The 16,927-nt window shown below is 33.4% G+C and overlaps 1 protein-coding gene across 14 annotated transcripts in view; it reads right to left on the reverse strand.

The window, feature by feature from the left end:
* The window catches only part of PCDH9 (protocadherin 9), a 959,413-nt gene that overhangs the window by 234,876 nt on the left and 707,610 nt on the right, over positions 1-16,927 (reverse strand). The window contains exon 5 of one of the 14 annotated variants that reach the window (XM_072760681.1): positions 3,415-5,832. The exons of the other annotated variants lie outside the window; for them this stretch is intronic. Within the exon in view, the coding sequence (XP_072616782.1) occupies positions 5,774-5,832 (59 nt within the window). The 3' untranslated portion in view covers positions 3,415-5,773. Of the gene's footprint in view, positions 1-3,414; positions 5,833-16,927 lie in introns of those variants that run through there. 14 annotated transcript variants of the gene reach the window in all.

A 16,927-nucleotide genomic window follows, 5' to 3' on the forward strand; every position in this document is an offset into this window, starting at 1 on the left:
CTTTATTTGTTTGTCCAACTATCTCTTCCATGCCTGCAACTGAATGTCTAATAGGTTTTTTTTTTTTTTTAAGTTATCATATCCAGAACCAGTCTATCATCTTCTTCCCCAAGTATCAATTTGTCTACCCTGCACTCTTTCTCATCCTAGGAAATAGCACCACCATGTTTTTCAGAAACAAAGTCCAGAAGCCTTTAGATCATTCTTAGCTTTTCTCACACATTACCTCTAATCTGTCAGCCAATGCTTTATTTCAAAAATAACTTGATAATCAATCTATTTCCTTATACCTCCATTACCACCATGCTGATCCAAACTACCATCATCTCAGAGTCTTCTCTAATGACATATTATATTATTAATACAGAATTCAGAATGAGCATTTTGAAAATGTAAGGTAGGTAACCATCATTTCTCTTAATTACCTAGTATTGAATCTCTTAGTGTTGTCCACTTTTTATATGTGGACTTTTTATATGTTAACCATTTTGGTAACCTCATTTCTTGAAAACAAGATTCATCATCCTTTACAGTTCATCACTATACATACTCTTCTTGCAATACAGTGATAATGGTAATACTCTCTATTAAACATCTCTCAAATACAAGACATATTACCAGTTACATATATTTTTACTAGTGTCCCAGTTTATTCATTGATAAAATATGGATGATAAAATGATCCTTTGCTCAATGTCTTGTGAACCCAAATTTGTTTTGTATTAACAATTAGGTTACATACCTTATTTCCATATCTACAAGTACCTCACATTGATAATGAGTTGAATAAAGTTGTGAGTATACTCCTAGAGAGAAAGTTTCCAAGCATTCTTCCTTGTGCTTCCCAAAGAGGTTAAATACCCAAAGTTATAAGAATACCCACTTGATATGGTCAAGGAGACAGGGTGAAGGAACAAAATTGGACAAAATATATGCAAAAGCATTATTTTGAAAACATAATGTAAGTAAGGATGCTTATTTAACAGCTCATTTATGCACGTTCATGAGTGTGTTGCTGTGTGTATGTGTGCTGTGCAGTATATATGCCTGTGTATGTTTATAGGGCCTAAAAAGAAATTGGGTCAAAAACATCCCTATTGCCTAATTAATGACTAATCAGTATCTTCCTTATGCCCTTTATCAATTTGAGGCTGTATTGCTACTTTTAAAAAATTCTGGTTATTATTTCTTTTCCTATTGCTCCAAAGATGCTTATAAATGTAATAATTAAATATGCAGTTACAGTTGACAGTTTAATTTGTTTTAATGAGGATAGTAACATACCTGTTGACATAAAAAAAACATTTTGCTATGACAAAACCACATTATGTTGTCTTCTCAGATACCTATTTAAATATATATAGCATATTAATATTAAATTTACAAAAAGGCATCAATTATAGAAAGCTAGGAGGAAAGGAAGGAAGGAGAGAGGAAAGAAGGAAGAGAGGGAGAGAAGAGGGAGGGAGGATGAAGGGGTGGAAGAAAGGAAAGAACAGAAGGATAGAACTGCTCAGATTGTAACCAAACACTTCAAGCACTTCCATTTCCTCTCTTATTTTACAAGATCTCTGTAACTAAGTAGATATTGATATAATTCCTTCTGTGCCACTGAGCATCTTTATTTATTTTTTTTTTTAATTTTTTTTTAAATTTTTTATTTATTTATGATAGTCACAGAGAGAGAGAGAGAGGCAGAGACACAGGCGGAGGAAGAAGCAGGCTCCATGCACCGGGAGCCCGATGTGGGATTCGATCCCGGGTCTCCAGGATCGCCCCTGGGCCAAAGGCAGGCGCCAAACCGCTGCGCCACCCAGGGATCCCGACACTGAGCATCTTTATTATACTATACTCTTCATATTATCAAATATTCCTTCAGGGTGTGGTGATAGTACACAGGAAATATGAAAAATGTAGTATCTCAGATGGCCCCTTGTTTGTACATGGAGCTGTGCCACTTTTCTCATTATGACTTTCTGCAGGCTTCTCATTCCCTAATGGTTCATTTTCTTTCTCTCTCTCTCTTTATCTGTACCCCCTTCTCTCTTTTTTTCCTTCTATCACGGACATTTTATCTGTCATATCTATAACTGATAAAGCCAGAGCATTTCATGAAGAAGAGCATTTTAATTGTCCTTCAAAGCTTATGGTAAAGGGTCATCCTGTGAATTCTGCTGTCTGCCTGTCATCTGGACCTTGTCCACTTTTGTCGTGGTCTCTGGTGAAGCCCTGAGATACACAAATTCTCTCTGTTTTTTTCATTTGATAGGAATGTTTCCATTCTAAGTGATTGGGCAAGTACTGATTAATGGCACTTCTATATTAGTATAATTGCTTCCATAATTAAAAGAATATAACAGACCCTTCCTTGCTAGTTTGAGTTGTGACATCTGTAGGTATGTATATATACATATAGATGAGAATGAGAAGATAACAAGAAAATAAAACCCAAAAAGAAACAGTATAACTTAAGGCACTTTTATACTTAGAATATATATATATATATATATATATATATATATATATATATCCTTCTGTTGAATTTTAGTACATGTGCACACCCAACACATGGCTTGCCATATTTATCCAGTGCCTACTCCCTAAAATTCAGGCACTTATATAAGACGCATTAACTCAATTCCCTGAGTACATTACCACTAGTCACTAAAATATCTGGAAATCTGAAAGTGTTAATGCATCTTTGAAAAGTGCAATATTCCTAAAGAGTATTTGGTGAGTTACTAGAATCTGGGTCAGTTTAACTGTGAAGAAAAAGCTCACCTCAGCAGGGCCACACTCAATAACATATACAAGCATATCTCTATTTTCTATTATGAGGTACCAAATACTAAAAATATGAAATCTTATAAATATCTAGAGGAAAAAGCCAAGGGGGGTGGATTGTGTGGCTTTGTACAGACACAAGCCTTGAAACCCAAAAATACTTTTGGAAGCTCATATAGGAATTAACATGAAAGACTACGTAAGACACATGACTGGGTTCAAATCCTACCAGTTCTACTTCTCTCTGTACAAACTTGAAGAAGTGTTTTATCTCTCCGAATCTAAACTTTCACAGCTATAAAATGGTGATATAATATCTGACTGTTAGGTGATTTAGAAGGATTTTTTTTTAAATAAATATAGGTGAAGTGCCCAGAGCACACTGGGTGGTAAACAGTAAATATTCAATAAAAGGCAGCCTTCATTAATGTTGTTCAACTGCTAATATCTGGTATGAGGAAATTACCTCTGTTGAGAACCTAGAGAAAATGATTCCTTATCCAGTAAGCCAGACCACCATAGAACCCTTGGGAAAAAAAAATTACTACTTGCTCATAAAATCTATGTGTTTTTTACTTCATATTTTTAGTTAGTTTCAAAAGGACTGATTCCTTAGTACATGCCTTTTTTTTTTTTTTTCAGGGAGGGGGGAGGCAGTGAGAAAAGGTGATTGTTAAATTGTTACCTTGACAACAATGAGAACCAATTGTGAAATAAGCAAAAAGACATTCTTAGCAGTTACTCAGCTCCTACAAGTTTAGCTAAAAGCAGTCAATTCCATTTAATTGATCTTAGAGGCACTGTTAAAAAAATATTAATACTGTAGATCTACTAAAGGTTCTTGCAGAAATAGAAGTTGGCAATAATTTTAATTCCATCATAATGGATCTAAACTTGGTCAGCTTCTGGATGTGTAGTTACTTGATATGAGGGAAAGACAGACACATTTTTAGTTTAACATTGTAGTAGCTAACCACATATCCCATACTCTATTTGCCAGACACAATGTAAAACAATTTACTTATGATGAACACATTTAATCTTTATAACAACACTATAAAGAAAGTTCTATTATTGCTGCTTCACAGGTGAGAAGACTGAGGCAACAGAGTTTAAGTAACTTTGCCAAACTTACATAGCAGCTAAGTGACAGTTGGAATTTGAACCCTGGTATTTAGTTCCATCCTGTATCCTCATAACCATCCTGGTATTATGAGGAGAATATGTAAAACAATAAAAAAGAATGTGCATTGGGTCAAGATCTGGGTTATTTTGTGGTTCTCCCAAATTATATTTCCTAATATAACATATTTACTGATTTAAAATAGAAATATAGTTCATTTTGGCAGAAAAAAAATGAATCTATACTACAATTTTGCTTTGTTGATTTTCCTATTGACTATGGACATCTGTAGCCAAGTTTCAACATTGAAAATGATTCCAGAACTCTCATCTTTAAAAATCTTTCTCCTAGTTAAGAACCTTCTGAGTTTTAGGGTTTAAGCATCCAAGCCTGTCTTATTATTAGAATCAAGTGAAACTCAAAAAGCACTAGATAGGAGGAAAGAATTTGAGAGCCAAGTATTTATGCATTCTATGTTTTAAAAAAAATTATCATGAGGGATGATAATACTGAACAGTTTCTGAAAGTATAAAACAGTGCATTATTATTAGTTATTATATTTGGTGCTTTATGATTTCTAGTTGTATTTATTCCATTTAAATACTAATATGTGATCATGAACTTAAAAATGTTCTTAGGAAAAAAATAAATACAAATGTTCTTAGTATATTTTGTACATTTGAGGAACTTCCAATTGACAATTGTAGTTTTATATATAGTCTAAGATATTAAGCCACAGCAGATTACTTGAGTTTCCTTTGGATTTCACAGAGATGCTAAGTCTTACAGAAGAAATGATATATTTTATGATTATTATCTGCAGGGTAATTTTTGAAGGTTATAGTGGTAGAGATTTTAACAAAAAGATAAAGCAGATGCATAGCATAAATTGAAAAAAATTAGCAGGCAAAAAGACCTGAACTATTAACATTTGCCAGTCTTACTTTTAATAACCTAATATAAATATGAATGACAAATTAATAATAATGAAGGTATTATGTTTTTTTTATTTTTATTGGCATATATAGGGAGACATAGTCCATTTAGAAACCTAAGTTAGAATTATTACAATGAATACTATTGATAAATGCATGCTGAAACTAAGCTGGTATATCTCTATTAAAATTTTATCAATAAGTCCTGAATAATACATTTATTAGAATTCATGTTACAATGTAACTAGTAATTTACTGCATACAATGTGATAAATGACAAAAGATGAGCCCTTCAGAAATCATTCTGTATGTGTCATTAGCAATTCTCTTCACATTCTTACCTATACAAAATATCTCAAGCCACTTAGCTTTCTAAAGAGAACCCAGTTCAAGTTATTAATATCTTTATTTAAATGCAGATTTTGACTTTTCCCTGGGGACTAGTAAAGCTTCTCTTATAATGCTGCAAAGAGAAAGGGGAATTTTCATTCATATAGTATCCATAAAAGAACAGACTGGCTCTTTATCTCCTATGGATATGTAGTTTGTATATGTTTGCATAAATTTTCCATTAACAAGCAATGCCATGAATAACTGTCTTAATAAAAGGTATAAAAATCCTTAACTCTTTAATCTCGCTGTGCATATACCAATCACAACTTTTAATGTCCATCAAATCTTAAAAGGTCAAGATAAAATTATCATGTACTTAACTTTATTTAACATCACCATTTAAGGAAATTGAGTATGATGATCAATATACTCAATATATTAATATAAACTGAGGCACAGATAACCTATGGATATTTTTATGATCATGATCAAATTCAGTAAAACCACAAGTTTGCATCCATTTCTCACCTTGGCGTATCCATCTGCACGGGCAAACCATACTATGACTCAGGGAACACAGCTCCATGGCACATAAAACTTAAAGACAGACCCCAGTGAAAAAGATGGCTCTTATTTCTGAGTTCATACAGATGTCAGCTGTTTGGAAGACATGATTTCAATAGTTAAATTGAGAAAATCACAGAAAACTGAGAGATTCACTTCTACCATCTGATGTACTAAACTGAAACTGTATACAATAGACTGAACCATAACTACTAGTATATTAAATATTCAATAAATACTTGCTGAATTGAAATTTTAAAAGGTATATGTAGTCAATATTTGGTTATAAGAGCCTTTACTATTCATAGAAGAAAATATTAAGTAAATTAAAAATCATTAAAATTATGGTATAAAATACACTGAATCACAAACATATCAACAATGGTCACTGAGTAGGATTAAAATGTAAAATGAATTTAGGCTTAATATGCAGAAATTTTACATTAATAAAATTATTTAGATGACTGAAGTGGAAAGGGAGATGGGATTACTATTTCTTGGCTAACACTGTGCATCACTGAATCAGCATGGGATTCTTAAACTGGTAGTTACCAGAGTGAACAAATCCTCTACCTTTTGAGTTGATATTCCAGAGTTCTTAATAGTTTGTCCCTATGGTTCTTAGTACTAATGAATTCTGAGGCAGAACAGAGGAAGTTACCTAGAGTCTCCTTGAATGAGTTCTATTGCCATCCCAAAGAATAATTGAAACTGTGTCTACATCTACAATTTTTCCTGTGGATAAATATCATCCTGAAACAACACTGTCACAACAGAGAGGTGGAAAATATAACCTATCAAGTTAGGTGATGTGTGAAGACTCCCAGACTGGTAGAAAAGATGAATTTTATAAAATTTCTAAGGAAAAGAGACTGCTGAGTATAACAAGATGCTTTTTTTTCATTATACAAGTGTTATATGCTTATAGCATAAAGAAACGCATTTGTTGTTGGTTGTGGAGACTATCTAGATACAAGATTAGCAAATATCTGCCAGTTTTGCTAAAAGAGACCATATGTATAAAGCACACTTGTTGGCACATAGTAGATGCGCAGAATATGTTAATCACCTTCTTACACCCCTGCTGTCACTGTAACTTGAAAATAGGTTTGCAGAAAATATGTTTCCTTATAAGGGCTTTTTATCATGATATTTTACTACATACTACTCAATTCCTAAACAATAAGTTTTAAAACTTCTATATTGTTAAAGATGTTTAAATTCATCCATTTTGAGATGAACCATTGGGAACTAGCAGACTATTTTTTGCAGCTTTCCAATTTTTCCTGCATGAATATTTTCCTTTTCTCCCCTTGTCTTCTCCCCTCCTCCCTCTCATGTGTATGTTCTTATCTTTATTCTTCCTATGTCCACACAAGGTAGATGAAAGACAATGTAATAAACGCATATTTGATATGAGCTCTACTTAGTAGCATGCCATCAAAATGGTCTCCCATCAGGAGAGAAAAATTCTCATGTCACCACTGAAATCCTGACAGCCCAAGCCCAGATAGAGAGGTTTGAGGCTATTTAGTCACAATGAACTGTAAACATTGGTTCAACCTGAATATTACGACAAAACAATAGCACCAGATGGTCTTTCTCTGTCTCTTTTCTCTCTCTCTCTCTGAATTCAAGTGTCTCAGTTTCCCTCCAGTCTCTTCCCTAACTAAACCCTCTCTCTTGACTCTTCCCTTGTCCTTTACCTTTTACTCTTTGCCTTAACTCTTCAAGTGTTCTGCCCTTTTAGGTTTAATGTCATTTTTTCTCCCTTTCAGTGTACAGCCTTCTTCACTGAGCTTCTCACTTGCTGAGAGTTGAGTTGTCTTTCTTTCTTTAAAAATCTTCTCAAATTTTTTTTTTCCCTAAGACAAATGCCGCAGCCCTTTTCTGTGACTTCACTTATAACACACATACCTTCATAAAGCCAGTAAACCAGTTCATTGCTCAAGTATTCTTGACACGGCCTGGGGATTTGTATGTGTCCACTCTCAGATACACACTCAAAGTATTATCACTATTTAGCTGAAATCTCCTTCCCCAACAGGAGACTTTTCTTTTTTAAAATCACTAAAATATTACCTAACACTAATATCACACAAATTATTAGGCTTTGTCACATAAAGAGATAAAACACTATTTTGTTATAAAGAGAATTGTCAAAAAATCACTGTTAAATGCATTCAGTGAGATGTTCCAATATTACTATATTTGAGGATCTGCAATCGTAATTAATTATATTGTATTAAACTATTATCAGATTAAAAGAAAACTTTATCATAAATATTTTAAAAATGAAATAAGTATATCTTTTTAATAGTGGACATGGGTTATGTATCCAATATTTTTAAAAGAGTACAATAACATCTCTGTTGCAAAGTGAATTCAATGTACAATATTTCTGATATGTCAATGCTATGAAGCCAAGTAAACAGAGTGCTTGCCTCGTTCCCATATCATGTAAGAAAATAAATATTTCTTAGGGATTGATGACATTAAAAATGTAAAACATAATTTTATTAATCAACTTCAGTGTCCTTCCTAACTAAATCTGTCAGCAAATTCAAAAGGATTGATTTGACTCAGTACTGATGACATTGTTTTATTATCACAGCTAGGAAACTAGGAGTGTCTTTTGGCGACTAATAGTGGAAAATATTGTCAGTAAGGAGGGAACAACATTGATGATAATGATGTTATTTCAACCCTCAGTTTGTCAAACAAATATCTCTGCTTAAAACATTTCTTAGGATGTATAGGTTCTTAAACCATACCCATTTAAATAAGCAGATGAAATATAATGGATAGTTCAATTTGTTACCTTTCTTAAAATGTATTATTCATTGGTATGAAGTATAGAGTGAATAATCTAATAACCATTTTACTTAAACAACTAACTCATTTCATGTATTTCAGTCATTAAAAAGAATTCAAAGTATCAATGCTGACATGAACAGAGAGGGGCTTTAATGTCTGTGAGTGTGTGTGTGTGTGTGTCTGTGTGTGTGACAGAGAGAGAGAGAGAGAGAGAGAGACAGACAGAGAGACAGAGAGACAGAGAGAGAGAGAGAGATAAATAAAACAATATTATAACGCCATACATCTTATTAGGAAAGGTTTAGTTAGAAGTATGTACTCTAGTCAGACACACCTATAACCTCTGGACATTATCTACGTATAAGCTATATGGCTTGGCCAACTGGTTCTGAACCTGTTTTCTCATACAAAACTAAATAATAACAATACCTAATTAGTGTGAGGATTAAATGGGATCATAACACTCAAGCATGGGATGCCTGGGTGGCTCAGCGGTTGGGCAGTTGTCTTTGGATCAGGTCATGATCCCGGGATCTAGGATCAAGTCTCACATTGGGCACCTGTGAGAAGCCTGCTTCTGCCTCTACCTGTCTCTCTCTCTCTCTCTTTCAATCCTCTCTCTCTCTCTCTCTCTCTCTCTGCGTCTCTAATGAATAAATAAATACATATTAAAAAAAAAGCACCCAAGCACTTCACAGAGTGTATTTCATAACTATCAATACCTGACTACTTATGGTTATGATCTGATTTATGGGAATTTATGCCTATCTAAACTAAATGAGATTTGGTACTTAAATCATATGAAATTTGAGATGGACTGTGGGCAAGTTACAGATATCAAGAAAGAGCCATCCAACAGACATCCCAGGTTTGGATTGTCTCTACTGGTACTGGCTGTAAGGTGTTTCACATACTGCTTTATCTCTCTGTGACTTGGTTCCCTCATTTGAAAAGCAAGGATAATAATAAAACCTATTTGAGGCTGTTTGTGAAGATTAAAAGAATTATCATGAAAACATTTATTACAGCACCTAGCATATAAGTTTTCCATAGAAGTTGATTTGATTGTTATTAATACAAACCTAATACAAACCATACATGAATCACTTTTCTCTAGACAAATATATGTAGGTGTGTGTGTGTGTGTGTGTGTGTAATTAACATAAAAAATATAAAATGATTTAAAAAATCACGCTCTATCCATCCTCTTACATCATAAAAATGTGAATTATCTTACATAAATTCATAATTATTTTTAGCATAATCTTACATGTCCATGAAACTATAAAGGGGTTATTATGAGAAGCTATTTGTCAGTTAAAACATCTATTTTGTGAAATCAGCTTAAATAGCACAACACAATGTTGAGTTATTCAATGTTAAATATAGATCCAGTTTAAAAAGTCTGTCTTTGAAACAGCAATCAACAACTGTAAACTATCTCCTCCTACTCCATGCCTTAAATTAAGCAAAATCCAAAATCTCCACTCCTTTGGAGATTTGAAAGATATCCAGAGCAAAAGTCACTAACAAAGACGCTTCAGGAAATATTGAAAAAAATCACAAGTTATTCAGAGAAACACACACATAAATGCAAAATAAAACACAAATACAAAGTTCATAAATGAATCACCTCAGTGTATAAACCAAAATCTATAAACTCTATTGATGTAAACTTTTCATCTACTTGCAGATAGTAAGGGAAGATTATTAGTTTGGAATGTTCTCAGCTTCAAGCAACAGTAACAAAGCTTCTAACTGTGGCCTGAGCAATGAAGGCATCAATATCCCACAGAACAAGATGGCTGGTGGTAAGAAGACAAATGACGGAGCAACAGCTCAACAATGTCTGCAAGGGCCAGTCCCTTTCTACTTTTCTCTCTGCCATTTTTGGCAGTTGGTCTTTTGACCCAATGTTTGTCATTTCAGTCTCCCAATATAGCTACTTCAGCTCCAGGAATAACATCTGAAAGCGGCCTCAGCCACTGCTGTCCATTCTTACTAGTCTTCTCCTCATTCCTTACTGAGCAGAAGTAGGTCACCCTACCATCCCTAGTTATAGCAAAGCTGAGAGTTAGTGTCTGACAAAATGAAATCAAATTTTCGTGATAGGCTTATACAAATCATGATTTAGCATTTAATTCCGGGTGTGTTGCCACCCTAAATAGAGTCATGCTCTGAAAGCAAGGAAGAAAAGTACCTGGTAAAATGGATATCATTTGGGCAACTCCAAGCATCTACAACAAGCAGGTATTCTGAAAACAGCTGCAGGAGAATCTGTATGACTATGACATGATTTACTTTTCCTCTTATTTTTCTCTACTTTGATTTCTCCAAATATTCAGATAATTCTGAGAACTCTCCAATACTCTCGGGCAAAAAATTATTCTTAATTATGATGAAGACAATCTCAATATCCAAGCTGCATTGCAGAGGTGAACATTATAAAATAATCTTAAAATATAATTTTATGATGTTAACAAAATAAATGGTTCTGTGATAATATTGTGAGGACCTTCTGGCTCTCTCACTTCCCCTGGATATTGGCACCCACCCACACATACTAAGCCCGTTGTGTTTCACTCTGAAACTCATGGACACTGCAGAGTTTTTGCTCTGAATAAGAATGTCGACCAGATGATTGAAGATAAAAAACTATTCTTTTTGACTCATGTTCTGAAGAGTCTACAATCTATTTAGAAATTGTTAAATCATCTGAAATGCACAGAAGAAAGATCTGTAGTTACATCTGAATGTTTGACCTCAAACATTTTTAATGTTTACTTGAAAGCAATTATGAGTCTCTGATTAGATAACATGTCAAAAAGTATGCCAAATTGTCACTTTCTCACTCATTTATACCTTTGTCTTATATGAAATAAGAATATACCCCAAAGGAATTACAGCCCTCAACATATTATGGCCAGAGAAGGAGACTGCTGTGTCAGAGTCTTTATTTAAAGGGACAACTGAGGTAGGCAAGTCAAAAGTCGAGTTTATCATTACTGTAATATTGCCACAATAACAATGTGAAAAGTGAAGAAAGTGAAGGTAGCTCCTTTTATGTCACCTCTAACATAAGAAAACTATCATCACCAGCAACATATGTATTTTCATGCATACATACAGAAGCAAGGAAAAATTCATTTTATTTTTAAAAATCCATTTAAAAATTGAGCAAGCATATGATTCAGCAATTCCACTTCTCAGTATGTATCTGAAGGAGATGACATCACTATCTAGAAGAAATATCTGTACTCTCAGGTTCACTTCAGCATTATTCACAATAGCCAAGACATAGAAACAACCTAAGTGCTTATTGACAGATGAATAGATAAGGAAAATATGATATTCATCTGTTAATAGAGAAGTTGTTTCCAATGCCTTGGATATATATATATTTTATATATATATAAAATAAAATATTTTTCAGCACATACAATAAGAAAACCCTGCTATTTTTGACAAAACATATGAATGTTGAGGGCATTATGCTAAGTGAAAACTGTCAGAGAAAGACAAATTATATATGATCTCACTCATATGTGAAATCTAAAAAAAGTCAAGCTTAAGAAAAAGAAAGTAGTTTTCAGGGGTTGGAGGGGGGTGGAGGAAATGAGCAAGAGTTGGTCAAAGGGTACAAACTTCCAGCTGTAAGATGAATAAGTTCTAGGGATCTGATGTACAGTATGGTACTTATAATTAACAATACTGAATGGTAAACTTGAGTGTTCCTAAGAGGGTAGATCTTAAATGTTCTCACCACATACACACATACACACACACAGACACACACACAATGGCAACCTTACTGTGGTAATCATTTTATATATATAACATTTATAACATAAATGAAATCACTAGGTTATACATCTTAGACTAGGTCGTATGTCAATTATAGCTCAATAGAGATGGAAAAAATTTCCTCTTCTAAAAGTACTTTGATATCTACATTTCTAACAGAAAATGGCAATACAGTGTGTTATTCTTTTTTTTTTTTAATTTTTATTTACTTATGATAGTCACAGAGAGATAGAGAGAGAGGCAGAGACACAGGCAGAGGGAGAAGCAGGCTCCATGCACCGGGAGCCCGACGTGGGATTCGATCCCGGGTCTCCAGGATCGCGCCCTGGGCCAAAGGCAGGCGCCAAACCGCTGCGCCACCCAGGGATCCCACAGTGTGTTATTCTTTACCAGTATTCTCCCTACAAAGTACCCTAAATTAAAAAGAAAGAGAAAATTCTAGAAGACTGTATTTCTGGGCAGTCTTTGGTGACATACATGTAATTTAAATAGGTATGATTAAATTACAATTATTCCCCAGCTTTCTTGCCAATGATATTGAGAAACTCTCATGTAGACACCTATATAAGACAGTTATTCATTGCCAAGAAAATTTTATACCACACTAATATGCATGTACAGTGACAGGAAAAGTGCGATCGGATTTCGGACATGGTTTTGGATTCAAATTCTACTCATGGGAATATCACTTAATTCGTCTGAGACTTCTTCCCCTTAACTGTAAACAACAATAATTATTTGAATATTTCATTCACTTGTTGTAAAAATCAAGTAGAATAAAACATGTGCTCGTGTTTTGTAAGATGAGAGGAGCTCTAAAAATATTTGTTATGTATTGAGTAAAGGATGTAGAGACATACACATGTATCCTTTAAAGTTCTGCTCTAGTATTAAAAAATAAAATGTACCTGCAATTTGGATTATTTATGTGTTCACAAAATCAATTTTAAAACACTGATATCTGTCACTTTTTTATTCCATTCTGCAAGAAAGTGAAGTAGAAAGGAGGATGATAAATTCTAAGGTGTTCAGCTCTGACAGTTAAATAGTATTCTTGAAAACTTGGAAGTATAGCTTGGGGAAAATTTGAAACTACTTTTGTTTTCTGTTTCTTTAAAAAAGTAAAATGTTATGCCATGGAAACATGTCTAACATTGATGGAATAACCTTGCCAAGGCTAATTCTCTGCATAATTTCTTTATGTACTAGTCACTCTACAATTCACTTGTAAAGGCCTATTCTTGATGTTTATAATTATTCTTATGCAATAATGACTTATTTTGAGATAATGAACCATTAGACTTACCAAATAATATGCTAGATGGTTTAAAGTAAATTTCTTCATTTGGGAAACATTTCTGGTGTCTCTACCATATGCATATATTAGCCAATGAGTTCTGAATTCAGACTTAACAATATTAAATAAGACATGGTATTTGCACTCTGGAGTTTCTATATTCAAGGGATAAATAGGGAAGGGAACAACATGTGAATATATGTGTATAATATTATATATGCATATGAGTATATGTATTTGTTATATATGCTTGTGTGGAGACTATATATATCTCAATATTATATGTATATTATATATATATTATATATATATATATATCTCAATTTGACAACATTGCTAGAGGTTTACTTCAATCAATAAGATTAGCACTGGCAACATGTGTGTGTGTGGACAGATAAACGTCATAATAAACCACTGGATTGTTAGCTAGTAGTGAAATTTCAGAAGTGATCTAGAAAGTGAACATGCCATTAACTTCACATTATTAAAAAAAATTCTGTGGAACCATTAATAGTGTGCATATACATAAAATTTTTTCACAAGATGTATTGATCTAAAATTTGATTGAAGTTAATTTGTCTGATACATATATTTTTTTAAAGATTTTATTTTTTAAATTAATCTCTACACCCAACATGGGGCTCGAATTTACAACCCCAAGATCAAGAGTCTCATGCTTTACTAACTAAGCCAGACAGGTGCCTGTGATATATGTATGTTAAAAGGAACATTAAACATATTATCATATTTTAATTATAATATATCATACTAACATTATCATATTTTAATTGTAGTATATCATGTTAACACTAAATATACATATTTGTGAAGATTTTGACAATTTTTCCTCTGTCTTGCCAGGATGCAGTGCTAGAAATTTCTTTTGTGAATCAACTTGGACTATGAATTTTAAAGAATAATTTTAGGCTTTCAATATATGAGCTAAGTATCTGATCAATATAACTGTATAAACTACAGCATATAAAGATATATGTGTAACATGCAATCATTCCTCAAAGCATTGCCTAATTCTGTACACATTTGTTTATATTATCTAGAAAAAAAGGATAATTTCCATGTATGCAGAAAGACTTAGTTTATAGTTATTGAGTTAATAAAAATACCTATGTGTCTTTCACTAAATTTCTCCTTAGAGATGTTTTCATTTTTAAAGAAACTGTACCTGTAAAGTCAATATAGCTTGAGTATTTACAGTATGTATTGATATGGTTACATGTTCTTCCATCCTTTGTCAAACTTACTCTGTCAGTATTCATAACATAAACTGTTAAGGAATGTATATAAAGAGTGAAATAGCTTGTTATATGAATAATCTAAAATATTGTGTCTCTATGAGAAATGAGATATTTCAAATCTGTCTCAAAGACAGTTTTATTGCATGAATTCTAAGACCATACCTGAAAAAGTCTCATTTCCCCTCTCTGCCAACTCCAGTTTTGTCTCTCCTAAGTCAAACTGACAGACCAGCCAGGTGCAATGAGGACTAAAGATCTATGGAGAGAAGTTGACTAGACAAGCTTGTAGGCCAGGATCAGGAGAACCATGGCAGGAAGTCCGTGTCAGAGCTATGGGCTCAAGTGGCGGAGGCATGTGAAGTAGAGCCATGGCTGCCCTCCAGCACGACCATAGCATCCAACAGGATTCATGACTGACAACTGACATTTGTTTTAAACCACTGAGGTTGTTGTATCCGGCTACCAAAATGTTGACACTAGGGAACTCCAACCACCACCTCTGAACTAGAAGCCAACATTGAGCAGTAAAAATGAAGCTAATGTAGTAATGTAGTTATCTAGAGGGAGATCATCAGCCCAGAGAAACACAAGCAGACACAGTGGGACAGGGTTGCACAGAGGGACAGGTGGCCTATAGGGATTCAAATATGTACCTAGGAGAATTCTGGCACTAACAAACCTGAATTCCCAATTAGCAATTGAGCGTGTGCTCTGACAAAGGGATGGTCACTGGTGAGGACCAAATGAGTGCCTGAGAGAACAAATGCAAGAGCTATCGTAAAGCAGAGATTTAAAAATTACTTTTAAAAAGTGATAAATCATCATGAATGGATAAGAGACTTTTAGGAGTAGCTGTAGAGCACAGATATAAAAACCTAGCTCTTTATATGGAAAACTAAACATCCAAAATAGCCAAGAGTAGGAACAGAAAATAATGAGGTTACTTTCAATGATACCATAAAATTATATAGACTCACTGTAATAAGATTAATGTTGTATTGGCTGATGAATAATTTATAGAAATAAAATACAATATATACATATACATACATACATTTATATATATATATGAGAATTTATACATTTGTGAGAGTTTAATGTGTGAAACTGGTGATAGTTCAATTCTGTGTGAGTAGGATCAATTATTTAATAAAAGTTGGTGGCATAAAAAGTGCTGGTAATCCATCTTGAGGAAAATAAAATTGAATCTCTATATTGCATTACATAAAAATGTATTTCAGATGAATTAGACACTTAAATAAAACTAATAAAAACAGTTTATTAATTGGTTTAGTAATTAGTTCCCACAGGTGAGTGTACTAGAATACACAAAATGTAAAATATATAAAAATAGAATGTGTATGTGTGTGTATACACCAACACAGTAGCATTTTAGTCGCATTGCAAATTCTCTGTATTTGGTAGTGATTTTATTATCTTACATCCTGTAAAGTTTTAAACTACAGAGTCATCATAAAGGTAGTAGATACTTTTCAAACAAAATATAGATGGTTTTAATTTTATATTTTGTTCTTTTGAATTAGTCATGATGCTCCTTCCTAAGTGTGGCATGATTGACAGCTGATGCTGTATATCACATATTACTGTGTGATTGCATTGAAAAACCATTTTAATGTCTACTCCCAAAGGAGTCCATCCGAGACTAGGGTTTCTGCTCCTTTTTCTTATTCCAGAATTCCCTCGGTATATATTTTTTTATTAATACACAATTATTTATACACTGTGTATATATCCACATACTGGAAATCCTTTCAGGAAAATTCCATCTTTGTATGCCCAGTGCTTTTTGTAATTTTGTTGATCCCACTGAACATATACATAGAGAGAAAATCAGTGAAGGTTACTCATCTTTACACACATTATTGCTAGCTTACAGTATAACCAGTTTCTGTTATGCTCAGAACTCAGAGAGCTAGAGTTAAAAACTTTTCGGTTTTTATTGTCCTCAAACAAGAAAACCATTTCAATTGTGAACTCTCAGGAACTGAGTAAG

This window comes from Vulpes vulpes, chromosome 6 (assembly GCF_048418805.1).
Source record: "Vulpes vulpes isolate BD-2025 chromosome 6, VulVul3, whole genome shotgun sequence".
In the NCBI taxonomy this organism is placed as follows: Eukaryota; Metazoa; Chordata; class Mammalia; order Carnivora; family Canidae; genus Vulpes; species Vulpes vulpes.